The 17,736-nt window shown below is 40.1% G+C and overlaps 1 protein-coding gene across 1 annotated transcript in view; it reads right to left on the bottom strand.

Annotated features, from left to right (window-relative positions):
* Window positions 1–12,992: 12,992 nt before the first annotated feature.
* The window catches only part of tusc3 (tumor suppressor candidate 3), an 83,523-nt gene continuing 78,779 nt past the window's right edge, over window positions 12,993–17,736 (bottom strand). The window contains exons 9-10 of the mRNA XM_028605942.1: window positions 16,751–16,841; window positions 12,993–14,477 (exon numbers count right to left, since the gene is read on the bottom strand). Of these exons, the coding sequence (XP_028461743.1) occupies window positions 14,462–14,477; window positions 16,751–16,841 (107 nt within the window). The 3' untranslated portion in view covers window positions 12,993–14,461. The remainder of the gene's footprint in view (window positions 14,478–16,750; window positions 16,842–17,736) is intronic.

The raw sequence follows: 17,736 nt of genomic DNA, 5'->3' as shown, positions 1-17,736 counted from the left end.
ATCACATATATATATATATATATATATATATATATATATATATATATATATATATATATATATATATGCACAGTATATATCACACCTTCAATCATATGTGTGCACATGCAGTACGTATGTGTAAAACGTACTGTGTGCTTGTACTGTATGTATTTTATGTGTGTGGTCTTTGCCTGCACTAGTGTTTTAATACGGGCTCTACTTTACAACTTTATGAGGGCATTATTGGTACCTCCCAGTCAAAATGAGATCTTTTCAGAGGCTTGCCCCGAGGTCAAACCTGACGGGATCCTCAGAATATTAACAAAGAAGAGAGGCCATAGGGCTGGACGAGAGGTGAGGAAGACCAAACGGAAGAAAAGGTGAATGTTTGAGAAAAGAATGGAAATTGGGACACTTGGATGTCTATTATTACAATAGCTCAGAGGTGGTGGGAGAGCAAGGTTGGCTATGGCATTCAATTAAGCTGAAGGAAATTTAAATATGAAAATATACATATCATTAATGAGAAAATCAATTCTTTAAATGTGATCTCTAAATCATATTTTCACTAAATCATCCATCCATTCATCCATCCATCCATCCATCATAGGTGTCAAAAGTATTCACATTCACTACTCAAGTAGAAGTATAGATACTAGGGTTTGAAAAGACTTCTGTAGAAGTTGAAGTCTCAACTCAAGCTTTTTACTCAAGTAAAAGTGTAAAAAGTACTGGTTTCAAAACTACTTGAAGTATAAAAGTAAAAGTAATGTAAGGGGAAAAAAGGACAAAAGCTTAGCCCTTAGGCCATAATGACTATAATGTTATATTAAAATCATACCTGCAAACTCAGAAGGGCTGAAAAAGGTGACACATCTCTTCTGTGTTTTTCAGACAACGGCAGCTACAGTCTGGTGAATCCTCTCCAGTGAAATACAGACACACTTTTACACCGTTTAGCTGTCAGCATTTTAACCGTGTTTACTCCAGCTGCTAGCTAACGGTAAGCTAACGTTACCTGCTGTCGAGTGTAGTGTTAACTAGTGTTCCGTGCAATGATGTTTCACTTCCCTCTAACGTCCGTTTTCGGAGCATCAGAGAGAAGCGCAGGCATTTAAGTAGCACCTAAATAAGGCACCGAAATCCGCGTTGCTATTCGGTCCAGTGGATAATGGTCGTTAAGGCACCGGTGGCGTATTAGCACCGGGTCTGTGCAGGTGCGATGGATCGCGTACAAACCAATAGGGTGTTGGAATGGCTATGTTTATACTTCTCATCCAACCACAATCAAATTCACTCTATCCGGATGGCGCGATTTATCTGGATAGGGTTTTTTGTGTGTGTGTGTGTGTTTTTTTGAACGATGACAAGCCGGAATGAAAACAAGCCAAACTGAAATAGGAGTAACAAGGCTATTTTTAAAATGTAAGGAGTAGAAAGTACAGATAATTGCATAAAAATGTAAGGAGTAGAAGTAAAAAGTCTGCTGTAAAATAATTACTCCAGTAAAGTATAGCTACCCAAAATTTCTACTTAAGTGAGGTAACAATGTATTTGTACTTTGTTACTTGACACCTCTGCCATCCATCCGTCCATCCGTCTTCATCCGCTTATCTGGGGTCGGGTCGTGGGGGCAGCAGCTCCAGCAGGGGACTTCAAACTTCCCTTTCCCGAGCCACATTGACCAGCTCTGACTGGTGGATTCCAAGGCGTTCCCACAGTGTGGAGATATAATCGCTCCACCTAGTCCTGGGTGTTCTCCAAGGCCTCCTCCCAGCTAGTCGTGCCTGGAACAACTCCCAGGGGGCATCCTTACCAGGTGCCCGAACCACGTGAGCTGGCTCCTTTCAACACAAACGAGCAGCGTCTCTACTCCGAGTACCTCACGGATGACTCTCACCCTATCTATAAGGGAGATGCCTGCCACTCTCCTGAAAAAATCCATTTTGGTCACTTGTACCTACCCGGATCTAATTATTTCGGTCATGACCCAGCCTTCGTGACCATAGGTGAGGGTAGGAACGAAAATATACCGGTATATCTAGAGCTTTGCATTCCAGCTCAGCTCTCTTTTCATCAAGACGGAGCTGTAAAGCAAATGGAATACTGCCTCCACTGCTTTGATTTTTCGGCCAATCTACGCTCGAAATCAATGTGAATCCAAAACCATAAGAAACTAAAATATTTTCACCTTGATTGCATCGTAACAGTGAAATATTTCAGTCTGGTGCCTATCAAACACTGCTGATTGCAGTTTTAGCTGAAAGCCTAAGCAGGTGTCTTGATTTAGACTAGTTAGTGAACATATATGGTATTTATATAAAGAAAGCTCAGAAAGCCTTTTTTGTATACAAACACCAAATAAGAATGAAACAATTATAAACTGTACCGTTTGAGAGAAACAGGTAAAAGAGCAAAGATACCAATATGTCCAGGTAAGATGTCTGAGGTTATGTACACAGCTATAAAAAAAGTGAAAAACACTATATCTTTACAATAGTAAAACTGCATTCTTACTGTTTTTCAGAAAGTAATGGAGGTGAAAGCAATAGAAACACCACATTCATTTTTATTTAGAGATGATGCAGACATCCAATGGGATGAATAAAACTTGCCACATGATGCTGGAGAGAGGCAGGATTAGTCACACTATTCTTTGTTACTGTTATGTACATTTAGTTTTTTTCCCCAGTAATTCCATAAATTACTAGAGATAAAATACTATATTGAAGAAAACTGCTGATTTTCATTCCTTCTTGTTTACCTTATGTAAAAATTGGTATGTTATACAATCTATATTTTTATTTTTAAATAAACTATTGAGTAGTGTCAAGTCACTCAAATTGTTCAAACTGTAAAGATGAAAAAGTTTGTAATTTCTGTATTGGTGTTTGATGCTAGTGTTTTTACCCTCAGTGTGTTCTGAGTGACAGTGTGTGTTATCTCAGTGAGGCTTGTGCATAGTGTTTGGCTGCACTGAGCCTGTTTTGAGACGTGTGTTAAGAGTTGTGTTGCTTTGAATGAGTTTTGCAGGTGATGTGAACTGTTCAGCTCAGGTGACTGTTGGTAGTGCAGACTGTATTTTGAGTTTTGCACATGTGACTCCAGTTGTGCTCACTGTCGTTTAGCAATCGGAAAAAACTGTAAGAGGCAGGTTTTAATTAACACATTTAAAACTTTGCTGCCAGAGGGTAATTGTGAGATTGTCCACCAATGTGTGAAGTTAGTTATTAGGTGTTGAGAAAACACAATAAATTAAAATTAAATATAGCATCAAAACATTACCTAAAAGATACAACCTGATATTTCCTCAACTCAGGATCACTTGTGAGATATGAGGCCCTAGAAAAGGAAAAACAACAGCACACATATCTACCATGTCTATATCGACTATGGGTTTTGTGAGGACAGCCAGTTTGTAGGATATGTTTAGCAATGCAACAAGCCTTTCTCAGCCCAGGAATATGGCTGCCAACAGGTGTTAAATCACCAGCAAGAGCCATTTTCTCCCCCTTCTTTTCCCTTTCAAGGGCCCTTCATCCTTTCTCGCTACCCTCTCATCTGACATTCACCTCCTTGCTCGATCCTCCATTACCATTCTGTTCACTGAACTGATATTTGAACTAATGAGAACGATATAAAGAAGAAGATGAGGCAGAATTCCCTCTGTAATGAGTCTGCTTGTATAGATGCCTGTGTGTCTGTGGAATGTGTGCACTGTGTGGGTCTGTACCAAGCGGTAGCCTAACTTTTGTGCCTGAAAAGTGAAGTGCCTTAAACCTGCAACCTATCTAATTTCCAGCAGGGGTTGACTCCACTGACTCCAAAAAAAAGTCTGTTTCTATAAAAGGCTATGGGGAAATAACCCTATTTTATAGCATGATGTTAATTTTGTAAATTATGGTCCCATTTTTCTTGTTCAGCATTATGCCAACCAAGTTAGCTAGCTAGTGCTTGCGTTAACTGGTAACTCTGAAGAAATAGCATGACCATTTTCAACCAGCTCTGTGTACTGCCATACATGCTGACGAATCGGAGCAGCGGGGGCGGTACTGCATTCGCTTTACAGCACCGTAAAGACGACGAAAAGAGAGCTGAGCCAAGGGGCAAAAGTCTCGATCTACCGGTCCATTTTCGTTCTTACCCTCACCTATGGTCACGAAGGCTGGGTCATGGCCCAAATAACTAGATCCCGGGTACAAGCGGCCAAAATGGATTTTCTCAGGAGAGTGGCTGGCGTCTCCCTTATAGATAGGGTGAGAAGCTCAGTCATCTGTGAGCAGGGGCATCGGACTGGGGGTAAAGAGGGGACTGAGTACCCTCATGTGAGGAGGGCCCAAAAAGATGCTAGAATGAACAGCTGTGGAGGGGCCCATAGAAAATGGCTATACAGGGCCCAGAATTTTGTGCTACGCCCCTGTCTGTGAGAAACTCGGAGTAGAGCCGCCGCTCCTTTGCGTCTAAAGGAGCCAGCTGAGGTGGATGCCTGTAAGGATGCCCCGTGGGCGCCTCCCTAGAGAGGTGTTCCAGGCCCATCCAGTGGGGAGGAGGCCTCTGAGAGGACCCAGGAGTAGGTGGAGAGATTATATCTTCACACTGGCCTGGGAACGCTTCTGAATCCCTGTTGTTTGTGTGTGTTTTCAATGTATGTTTGTCATTCTGTTTGTGCGTGTGTGTGTGTGTGTGTGTGTGTGTGTGTGTGTGTGTGTGTGTGTGTGTGTGTGTGTGTGTGTGTGTCAAGCCGCAGAAACAGGTCATGTAGATAATTTTATACTCATCGGCATAAAAAACAAATGACAAAGGTGATATGCAAATTACAAATGTGCAAATGAGGCCCCATGTTTTTACAATCTTACCCAGGACTCCCTGTAAATGCGGTGAATATGTGTGTGTCAGTGTGTGGGGGCGAGGCCTCAACCAGATTTGACTTCTTTTGCATAGTATCTATTTTTGCTCAGCATCTCGCTGTGGGTACGTGACAACTGTCCCTGCGCTGTCTCTGCAACTGCCGCTGTCTTGGTTACCATGGCCTCGGGGGGTTGTTAAGGAGAAGTAGTAGAAGTAGGGAGGGCAGGGTCTCAGAGAGTTCACAGATGTTTTCTAACAGTGGGGTAGACATGGAGAAGAGCCAGGGAAGACACTGGAGAGGCAGGAGGGATTGTTTGTTGTTCTTTATAAATTGTTGCAGAAGAGTGAGAGAAGTTTATGGAGATTCTGAAAACATGTTAAAAACGTAATATCGATCAATGTTAAAAAAAATGCAAAATCTGCACTGCAAGCAGAGGTCGTTATTCCTGCTCTGTGCCATAAAGAAACAGCAATATTTTCTGTAAATCAATTCAATACATTTAAAGGTCCCATGACATGGTGCTCTTTGGATGCTTTTATATAGACCTCAGTAGTCCCCTAATACTGTATCTGAAGTCTCTTTCCTGAAATTCAGCCTTGGTGCAGAATTACAGCCACTAGAGCCAGTTCCACAATGAGCTTTCCTTAGTATGTGCCATTTCTGTGTCTGTAGCTATTGAGGAGGAGAGAGGGGGGGCAAGGTGGAGAGTGGGGGTGTGGCCTTGACCAACTGCCACTTTGCTCCAAAAGCCATTATGTCTCTCTTTCTCATGGGTGGGCCAAATTCTCTGGGCAGGCAAAGCAGAGAAAGGGGAGGTAACCTTTCTCCTTATGACCTCATAAGGAGAAGATTCCAGATCGGCCCATCTGAGCTTTCATTTTCTCAAAGGCAGAGCAGGATACCCAGGGCTCGGTTTACACCTATTGCCATTTCTAGACACTGGGGAACCATAGGCAGGCTGGGGGAATGCATATTAATGTTTAAAAAAAGAATGAAATGAAATTTTCATGCCATGGGACCTTTAAAACAAAATCACATTGTTACTGTACCAGTATGGCTGCTCTTCTTAGCAATGGTCATGCTTGTTTGTGGTAGTATAAGGGTATACATCCACGTTTGTTAATTGTTTTTCTTAGATTTTCTGGTAACAGCTTGTCTTTGCAATGTTTTTTGGCCCTTAAATGTCAGATATTATGGTTTCCCTGAATTTACCATGTGAGAAAATACCCTAAGATATATTACCTTTCAAGCAAGCGGAGTCTCTGAAAGTTTAATTTTGTATTGTACTGCCATGAACTGAAAACAGTTGAAAGTAATATAAAGATTTAGCTATGAAAAATGGCTTGCAGTTATATAAAGTAAATACATTGTGTAGATGAAGGGAACATGGAAACGTGGTTATTTTCTTAATGTTAAGAACATATCATCTTAAACTTTTTCATTATTATTTGAAATCTTAATTATAAATGAAATACACATTTAGGCATACAGGTCATCATGATTGTTTTGATGTTCAAGATAGATAGATAGATAGATAATGTACTTTTTCATGCACATTTTGGGGGAAACTAAATGCATTCTCTTGTGACAAATTTGTCAAATTAAAGATAGTAAATATATACTGTAAATATAGAAATAAGTACATACAATTATCACCCTTGAAAATCAGTTGAACTGCAGATGTTGCATAGTTTGGGCTGAGGGCGACTGAACAAGAGACTGTGTGTGTGTGTGTGCATGCGTGTGTGTCTAGATATATTTAAGTGTCACTATACTTTTTCCACCTTGTTAGAAAATCTGGCAAGTGTGGCAGTAGGAGATGGGGGCTGGTGACAAGCGATACAGTGTTGATATAATTAAAAACTAATTTTGAGGGTTATTTCTTTTTCACCTGATTTCATCTAAATCTGGCAGGTTGTTGCTGAGGGAAAGATGGGAACATTATATATATATATATATAGAGAGAGAGAGAGAGAGAGAGAGAGAGAGAGAGAGAGAGAGGAAAGAGAGAGATGACAACAGAGACTCCATCTCTGGGAGTCTCCATGTAATAATTAAAACCCCCTTTGAAGGTTTCCCTTTGAAGGGCTCTTTTCTCAACACCCAGTTACTGCGCAGCTAAAAAAGCACTTCTCTTTAAAGTTGTTACGTTGAGGATGATCTCAGACCCCTCGGGCGTCGTATGAAACGTGTGTTTTGACAGTTTGTTTGTGACAGAAAATTAGCTTGTTGCTCCCTCGCAGGACAGCCACTGACTTATCTAATTCCTCCCTTTGAAGTCTTGGAGCGAGGCGTTTGGGTTCGGGGTGGGGGAGGTGGCTTCAGCGCTGTCAGCCCTCTGGGAAACGAAGGGTGGGGTCTGTTTGGTTTCTTCCCAGGCACCTTAATTAAATGTATTAATTAACCACAATTATACCGTTAATCAGGAGCTGATGGTGATTTGATGAGTTGTGATTGTTGTCTTCTTCCGCATGCTTAGAGCGTGGGAAAGGGGAAGTGGAGAGAGAGATTGAGAGATAGTGATTATATAGCCCGGAAATGGCAAAGTGATTGAGTTAGGAAGAGGAGTAAAGTGTGACAATTACTGTGTATTTCACGTCGCTGTATGACAAGTACACTTAACAGGAAATGAGTCAAGGCTCCCAAGAGCCTACAGTTTGAAACCCAGCTTTCCTGCAGCTGTGTACCACTGTGACTGTGTATGTTTGTGTGAGAGACTTGTATTTCTGAGTGATACTACTAGGCAGTCGCAGTAACGGCATGTAATTACAGTCTACATGGTACAGTGTGTGTGTGTGTGTGTGTGTGTGTGTGTGTGTGTGTGTGTGTGTATATGTGTAGGTGTCTGTGCGTGTGTCTATTTGTATGTTACAAAAGTGCCATTAGAAACTTTAACACCAGAGAAAAAAAACTTGACTAGGCCTCTGCAAGTCTGAGACCGCAAAGAAAAATTAAAAAAAGTTAAAAAAGAGAAAGAAAAAACATGTCGAGAAATTCTGTTGAAACACAATGTAATTAAAAGCTGCAAAAGTTATATTTAGCAAACATGAGAAGAAAATGCAAATGGTGTTTTGGTTGGGCAGCTTGTGTAACTACCTTGTTTATCCTTTAACATTCTCCCTGCATCTCTCACATACACATCACTTAAAGCATTTACAGACACACTTAGTCTTATACGCTTTTACTATAAGTACACTTCATATAGGTCTGAGGGTACTTGTGGGAGACAGTGTTGTGGTGTAATAGGGTGGAAGAAGCCCTCGATTGACAACAGCTCTTCAGAGAGGAAACTTTCAGACTTGCTGAGGAAGTTGACTGCTGTCTCTTGACAGGTTCAGATGGTTGTTTGGTGAAGTCAATAGTAAAGCTGGTTTAAGACAACAACCGTGGGGCGAGAGAATCATGCACCTTCTGTATGTTCTGCACAATCTTGTATCTTCAACCTAATTGTCAGTATCCAAATTAAAAGTCCTGCAGGTATTCAGAAAAACTGTGCACCTCAGACTACCACGGATAATTGAATTATTTCCAATATACTCTAGCCAGTCTGGCTTTTCCATTAAAGTGGCATAATCAAGAATGTCATTTGCTACAACTGCACATCAGAAAACTCAATTCTGACCCTTCTTTAACAGACCTTCTGAAATTGTAGCTTATTAAAAGTCAAACATGCTCCTTAAACTGGCAGCTTTCCTCTTCCTTGTTATGACCTGTTCCTGTTTGCTGTTATTTTTTCATATTTTGTGCAATGTTTTACCATTGATGTTGTGGTCCTTTATCAAAAGTCAGTCCATGTACTTTTTCTTTATTAATTGAATACCTAAGCAAAGATAACAGAAAAATAGCTTACATTTGTCAGTAAAGTAATTATTATAAACATACAGTATGTTCCCAGCACATCTTAATGAGATTATGTTTTGACACATAAACTCAGCCCCAGCTACATCAGTGTTTAGCTGACACTGGTAGAAATTCCTGTTTGATGAAAGTTTCCGAACAAAGACAAACAGCATTGTTCTTATCTTGCCATATTAAACATTTGATCAGAAAAATAAATAAATGTCCCTGTTGCCTGATGGAAGTAGAACATGAGTTGGAAGGGAAGAGAAGTACAAATAAGTTTCCATGCAACATGCAGATGTTTTGCACAAAAAGAAAATGAAAGTTATCTCAAAATAGATAACATTACATCTCTTCCATCGATTTCACACCCACACCCACATGCACAATTTCAGATAAATTCTAAAGATTTTTTCCTTACTGTGTGTGATTATGTTTTTTCCATCAAAAAAATAGATCTGAACTTAAACCTCTCCTGAAAATGAGTTCCCCTGCAAATAAAAGTGGTAATATCATGTGTGGTAGATGGTACTTCTGAATGAATCTTGCACTTCTCAAGCATTTTATTTATGCCTTTTTTTTATCCGCTTAAGACACTCTGCATGCTCTCTCTCTCTCTCTCTCTGGTAATGCTACTGTGATTAGGTATTATTTTTCAGGGCACACCCAGGCTTATCCACACGTAGGATCTAGTAGGAATGGTGATGTTGGCATCAGCAGTGGGCGTAGGGTTGTGCGGGTGGAATCAAATAAATACTTTGCTGAATAATCCTCCCTGCAATGAGTTTTCTGAAGTACCTTTTCTCATCAGTGTCATGATTATTGCAGGAAGTTGGAAAAGGTGTTCGCAGGCCCCACAGGATGTTTCAGAGATTGAGTCAAATGAAAAGAAATGAGTCTCCAGACCTATATCCACAGCGCTGGACCAAAAACATGCTTGGATAGGGGTAAAAAAACGTGCGTTGTTTGCATTTCTTTAAATCAATCACAGTCTTCCTGGGCAGCACTAAGCCCGAGATGCAGCAATGGTGCCCTTGCTAAATAGATAGCGGAGATAGCGGAAGGGAAGGAGAATGCCAGTTGACATAGGCGGCCAATAGCAGGCTTTATCTCAACAGTTTATTTTCAGTGAGTCAGACTACCCTGACCATGACACAGGATAAAAAAAACAACACACAGAATGAACTCATCTTGTAGGTTCATATGCTGACCTGACCTCCACACAGTGGCGAGAGAAATATAAAGGGGAGCAGCTGCATACGGTGGGGAACCAGTGTGCAGAAAGTTTTCCAGCATGTAGGGAAGCCTATATGACACTGCATCCCATTTCTCTTATGGAAGGGCACCTGAGAGGGCCCTGCGTCATGTTTGCTCCATTTGAACAACAACCATTAGTGCACTGCATCACATTGTCTCCACTGGAAGGGGAACTTTAGAGGGCCTTGCATCACGTTTTCTTCTACATTAGGCCACTGTTGACCGCATCCACATATGTTGAGAAAAGAACTACTGAAGAGGAGAGAAAAAAGATAGAGAAGTAAACTCCATTTAACAAGTTAGGAAATGAGAGATGAGACATAGAGAGATGTAACCATGTTGTCCTATTTTCTTCTATCTAATACAACTTTTAACTCTAAAATCACGCACACACCTACACACGCACGCACACACAGCCAAGCTGAATACACATGCACACACTTTGATCCATGTACACACATTCACACACATACAAGCACAAATGTGCACACTGAAATACACTGATGCAACAAAACAGCAACAACTGAAGCAGCAGTCTGATGATAATTACTGTAGCTGTGGTGTAAGTGCTTGGAGAAAGGGTTTGTGGACTGCAGATGAGAGGAGAGGTTGGTCCACAGTGAGGTGGCATCATGCCGTGAACAGAGAGACGGCCAAAGAGTTTCTTCAAGGTTTGTCGTGGCAGAGCAGGATGCCGACAGAGGTCAGATAAGACAGGGACATCAGATACCGGAGTCGAATCAGACCAGACGGCAGGTTGCAGCACCACTGCTGAGAAGCAACGCACCAGTAGCTGTGATTTATTCAAGATTAACTGTAATGTATCAAGTTAGAGAAGCTGAATGGAAATTGAAAAGTTCAATAAAACTGCAAAAGGGTTTAAAAGTTCCTCAAAGATTCTTTTTTTCCCCGAGGTAACACAAGATTTGGCCCAATGATTAGAACAATTTCATTGCACAGCCGTTTGTGAATGGCAGTGCTCTGAGTAAATGAAGAGCTGCAGTAGGCTACTTGTAAAGGTCACAAAATGCCCAATGTGCATAGGGAAGAAAGGGGTGGATGGTCGGGTCAAACAAACTTTCACCCTTTCACTTTTTTCTTAAACTTTGTCACAAACTACATTACATATTATATCATATGTAAGTTAAGTTACGAAAGCAACTTAAGATACTTATTTTAACCCAAACCACAATCTTTGACTAAGTATCACATTTTTTCCATCGGAAGAGCACCCAAGAGGGCCCTGCATCCCATTTTCTCCATTTTAGGGGCAGACATTACTGCACTGCAACATGTTTTCTCCACTGGAAGGGCACCCTAGAGGCCTAGGGCTTGCATCACATTTTCTCAAACGAAGAAAGAGGCACCCGGAGAATTTGAAGCTTCTGAATTGCTATCTGTAAAATATGTCCACCATGACTCCCGCAAATGTCAGGCCTGCTGTCACCATCCAAATGGCAGTTGCATTTATTTGATGTTTTCTTTTTCTTCAGATGGAAACATGGAAATAGACATTAAGCGGATACAAAGGAACAATAACAACAAGTCACACAGTACTAATGTATTTCTGAAAGGTTCCTTTTCTTGACGGAGTGTTCTTCTGCCGTTCTGAAAGCCTATTTATTTTTATTTGATTCAGCTGATTTAATTTTGGACTGGGGGGACAGGTAATGCCTTTGAATTGTACAACAGAATTTTTATTAAATTTATAAATGTGCTCTAGTCACAGCAGAGGCCTATCCTAGCATGTACTGTACTGAAGGCACACTGAATAGGCTGCTACTACATCACAGGGAAATATACAGCCTATCATCCGTATTCACACCTATTGACAAAGTTTTATTATTTATTTAGGAAAAGCACTACTGCCTAAATGTTACTAGTCTGCCAGTGATGGCTTTTTGTCAGCCTGTTTCATTAATAAATGGTGACAGTTTATTCCTTTTTTAGAATGTGACACTGTTTGGGTTCTCAGAGACCTCAGCTGTAAGACAGTTAAATACAATCAATTTTTAATCTAGGATTATGCTTCGACAGTATGTTTACATTACATACACTCCATTTTGATTTTGCAATGTTAGCATGTTTACACATACAACTGTGTGGCCTGTTGGGTTATATTTAAGCTAAAGTGTATTTACTGTGATTGGTCTCCATGCTACAGATCAATCAGGTGTCTTATATTGCACCTGTTCAACCCTAAATCATCCCATTTCATCACTTCAATAAATAAAATATTTGCATCCATATTATCTATTAACATATTTTCTTAATTGCAAAATCAAGCCATAGCAACATAACTGCAATTTAATTCACAGATAAAGCCTGCACTGAGGCCCCAGAACACAAGGAATAAAATGTGAACGTTGGTACTTTGAACATTGGTAGTGACAAGTCTAATTCAAACCTTTAATTAACACACTAATTTTAAAAGATTTGTGGCAAATTTTAGCATTTGTGTGACTTTTTAAGCAGTGGAGATATTATTCTATATGTCATTATGACTTTGGTTCTACAGCTGCCCTCTATCTAATATCCACATTGATTTCAGCCCATTTGCCAATACTTATCCACCCCCCTGAAGGTGACATTTGTTCTGCTTATTTCCTCCACACTGTGAAGGGCAACAGTTGAGGGGAAACAGATGGGAAATTCTGCTCTTTGTGCCGACGTTCCACTGTTTCATTCAAATATATTGAAGTACGTTTAGCATGATACCACAACTCGGTCCTTTTCACATCATGAAAATAAAAATGATTTGACTTTGGGCCTTACTCTGAAGTTGGTTATTACTGGTTATTCTACTCACTCAAAGTAAGGGAGTTTAATCTTTGAGTTACTTCCATTGCCTGCATGCAGTGGAACGTTCAAACTATTCAACAAGTCAATAGCCAAGTGGATGTAATGATTTTCAGTAAGTTCACTATATTGCAGTTTCTGACTAAATAAAAAAAGCTAAGGAAAGATAAAAGATGTGCAAAAAAGAATTTCAATACATACACACATACATCCAAATACACATGGTTCACTCTTCCACGATTTGAAACAAAAATAGACAAGAATGGGAAGTCTGAGAGGGAATATTTTTATTACATTTGTCAAAACTGGTCTATGTGCAGCACCATTCCTCTGTCCGCCCACGAATAGAAGGGTTACATAAATGGTTTCAATACTCCAGCCCACTCAATGTTTCAGTGGGCAGTCCACAAGTGAAAGAATTAGAAATGTATGTAGTCTCAAAATTACCTATGTTTCTCACATTCAGCAAGAACAGTTACAGCACTCGAGCCAGCCTTCTGTAAACTCAGTTCATGTGCTACTATTTTGCATTAGTGATTTAAAACCGGTGCCAATGCGCGGAGAAGTGGATGCTCATTTAGTGCAGCAAAAAGTAAGACTGTGGAGGCTGAGTTTTTGTTTAGCGCTCACAATCTTGGGTTTGTGACCTGGCTTGATTAATTTTGCCTATTTATTTACTATTGAACTACGACCACAATCTTTACATAACCTCATCCAAGCCATTTTAGATGCCTAACAAACTATAACTAAACTAATTATTAGTTGAAAATACAGTATACATCCAGTTGAAAGACTTTGGTAGTGAACATTTTGCAGACAAATATAATATGAACATTCTGTGAGATTACAAGGATAGAGACATGAAAAATGTATTTGGTCCTGTTCAAGGAAATCTAAAGCAACCAACAGAGTCTGGCACCAGAAGGTGTAAAAATGCAGTTTAAGAGAGAAATCCATACGACCTGGATTTAATCCATGTGTCAGTAAATATCTGCACACTGTTCATTGTTTGAGCCAATCATATTTTAGCTTTATCAAATCAAAATAGGTCTCACGATGAAACTGAGTGTGATTGAGCTCCAAACCTACAGCAGAAGCTGAAACAGGTATTTACCAGTTGGGATTAGTATCTTTATCTCCCAAAGCTGCATTATGTGTTGTCACCATTAATAAGACAAAGATGCGACAAGCACCTGGAAAGATATAATGTATAGAGATTTTTTAATAAGCTTTTCTACTTTCCTACTAACTCAACATTAGTAGTCTGCCTCTGTACTCAACTCTATCATGTAACCCATCTTTCTAACCTGCTGCTTCTCTTCCTGACCTCTCAACACCCACTTGGCTCTGTGACTTCACTTGTCTCTTACACTCCTTTCACCTGCAACAAAGTTATCATAAATAAGATCCAATATATGGATTAAAAACAACACACCACAATTGCAGGTATATACGGTATTAGCCACACAAATTATAGAACCAAAAAAAGACAAAAATACAGACATGCTACACACCTTCATTTGCCAGTGTAAGAAGTCATTTATTTTCTATTTCACTTGCAGTTTATGATAGGAGTCAATAAAAAAAAAATAAAAAAACACACCAACAAAGAAACCCCACCATGCACTCTAGACTCAACAGTGACGCTGCCTCCTCTTCAAGTATCTTCTTGACTCCTCTTCTCCTCACCTACTGCCTCTTTGCCATCCTCTGACCTCCTCTTCTGGTCTTTTTTCACTTAATAAGAAAGCTGAGAGACAGAGGAGGTTAAAGGAGTAGAGAGGAGGAAAATAGAGAGACAAAGAAGAGAATAGTGAGAGAAGAAGAAATGGATATAAATAAAGTGGGTTTTTTGTGGCTTGCATTGCACAACAACACAACCCATGTTTTAGCAGAGGTAAGAAATACCCGTGGCTGTTGATGATTAACTTGTTCGATACCGCAGGTTCAGGAAGCATGTACCAATTGCTTCCATTTTACAGTTTGTTGTTGTTGTTGCTGCTAAACAGACCAAATGTTTCTATGTTTGTTCTCAGGTACTTCTCAGGCTGTATTCACATTTCAAGAGCCAGCCTTTACTGCTCAACAAATCATATTTTACATAAATATTACCCAAATAATTCTTTTATATAGTTGAATTGATTAACAAGCAGCAGAAAAAAAGAGAAGGCTCTTTTAGCATTCTCACCTCAAATACTGTAGGTGTTATGCTTAGTTTATGGACCTTATAGTGTTAGTGTTCACTTGGTACACTTCCAATAAATAATTTCCAATATGATTTTCTTTTTTTTTTTTCCCGAGTTGAATGGTGGTCGTCTCGCTCCTCCCTAGTGCCTGTGAGCGGAAAAACCAACCTTGCAACTTTCCGCCGGCCTCAGCATCAGGAGGCATCGCGTGATATCAGGTCTCATGATGTAACAAATTGATTCACGGCACTGCACACATACGCCCATTCAGGAACCGGCTAACAAGGTAGCGATGGAGTTTTTCACACTATCGTCATGGCTGAGCCGGCAAAAAAGAAGCAGAAAGCTAGGAAAGCATTGTCGGAGGAACAGAAAGAGGAAATGGCAGACTGACCGAGCGAGGAGTCAGACACAAGTAAAAATAGGAGCTGCCAAATATCTATTCCGAAGCTGTAGGGGGAGCTCTATAGAGAAACCTGCGAGCAAAAAGCGAAGAAATGGCCAAAACTGCATAGCGCCCCTTTAAACTGACATTTTTCCTATTTACCACTTATTTTCAGGAAACTTCTTAGAAATAAGGAAAATACTTGGTAATTATGGACTAGCATTTCCAGTTTCATACCACAACTAAACTTTGCATCAAGGTCACAAGACAACAATCACTGGACCTCAACCCCCTTCACTGAGCTGGCCCAATGCAATTTGGTCCCATTTAAAGCCACAGGTCACAACAGGGTTATAGCCCCGATGATAGTAAATGATCTGCCCTGGGAAGTGCCCCCAATCCCTTCCAGCTATAGAGGTGAATTTCTGCAGCTGGAGGTGTTCTGGTGTTGTGCTGTAATATCCTACAGCTGCTCCACAGGCGAAGAATTGGGCCCAGACTCTGAGGACTTGTACAGTTTTTTTCTGTCACACGTTAAATCTTTTTCATGTAGTGGCGACCTTTAATTCAAAGTGGGACCAAATTGCTGCTGTTCTGGCTCACTACGCCGAAGGGCTTTAGTGTCCAAAACACATTCACTAGATGATGACCTGAAGAAAAGATCCATTAAAGATCCGCGATTTCTAATAGTCAGGGTAAAGAAGAAAAGATGCGTAAGATGCTTAATACAGTATATTGAGTAGGGGTGTAAGAAAAAATCAATACACTTGAGTATCACAATATCTTATTTAGCAATACTGTATTGTTTTTATTTATTTTTAGTTTACGTACAAAAATATTCATGTAAGACAGTGGTTGACGTTTATGTTGTGTTTAAACCCCTTACCGCTAGTAAACTGGCAGTTTGATTTTCTGTGTACTGAATTGTTTACGTGAAGTAAAATGCTTTGACTTTTATGCACATCATGTCTTTTTTAAATATTACTTTTTCTAAAATTATACTTTAAAACAATCCCAATATATCGCCTTACACACAGTATCGAAATATATTGCAATATATTGAATCGTGGCCCATGTATCGTGATACGTGTCGTATCTCCAGATTCTTGCCAATACACAGCCCTAATATTGAGTGTACTGCAACAAAGTCAGACAGAAAATCTGTGTTGAAGTCAGATTGAGAGAAAGACCCTTGGCACTGTGGCGTTAACATTTTGATGGGAGTGTTTTTCAATTGAACAGCTGTCTTAGGTTTAATAAAATAATAGGAATGGATGGATCCGGTTTTGGCTTGGATTTTTGCATTGTGTCTGCAATAACGTTGCAGTGATTTTATGTCAAGTTCAGTGACTTCAGGATTCACTGTATATTGTGTTTGAGTAACTGTTGCATAAGCTGAATTAAACTTTTATGAGCATCAGTACAGTGATACTGTACGGTTGCTATAGTTACCTGTAGGGGTATCCATGGTACTTGGACCTAAAAATGGAGAGCAGGAAGCTGAAGAAAAACACCACCAGGCCAAGGCCAACCAGGCAGATGACTGGAAAAGGAGAGAGAGAGAGACACACACACACACACACACACACACACACACACACACACACACACACACACACACACAAAGTTAAATAGACAGAATATGAATAAACTGTGATTTGATCTCCAAAACTGAATTCACTATAACTATACACTTGATGCTTTTGAGTTTCCATATTTTTCCAACCACCCTGATATACGCATAATAATTACACTATGGCCTGTGAGAATATTTGATTCCTGGCTAGAGGCAGCCATTTCAATCATTTCACACAAGTTATACCCGCTGATGCAACTCTGATCTCAGTTCAAATTGAATGTGCTTACAAGGTTTAGACATGGTACAACCTAAACGCATGCTCTTTTCTTCATGTTGGAGGTTCACACACATGTAAGCACCTACACAGGCCTACAAACGCACAATTAAGGTTAATGAAATTTGCTAAAACATTGCCTGGGGCTCTTCAGCTTGCCAAAACATTTTAATATTTACTAATTATTTAGACAACCCCTTAACATATGCGCTACCGCCTCTATCTCATCAAAAACCCTGCTATGCTGCAGACAACTGTGTTTGCAACCATCTTATTTCCTCCGCGGCTATTCCAAAGTGAAATATACATACGCATGATCTTTAATCTGCAGGGGAAATGTGAGTGTACGTGTGTGGGTGTTTGAGTGTGTGCACACACCCCCTCATGTAGCGGCTAATCCTTGAGAGGCACTGTGTTAAATTAAACTGTCACCGCCGACTGATATTGTTAATCAGGGATTAGGATGAGGATCTCTCCTGGAGACTAAATAGTGAGATATGTGCTTGTTCTCAGTGTGTGTGTGTGTGTGTGTGTGTGTGTGTGTGTGTGTGTGTGTGTGTGTGTGTGTGTGTGTGTGTGTGTGTA

This window comes from Perca flavescens, chromosome 2 (genome assembly GCF_004354835.1).
Source record: "Perca flavescens isolate YP-PL-M2 chromosome 2, PFLA_1.0, whole genome shotgun sequence".
Classification (NCBI taxonomy): Eukaryota; Metazoa; Chordata; class Actinopteri; order Perciformes; family Percidae; genus Perca; species Perca flavescens.
Note: the sequence above shows the minus strand (reverse complement) of the source record. Positions and strands in the feature narration are given on the sequence as shown.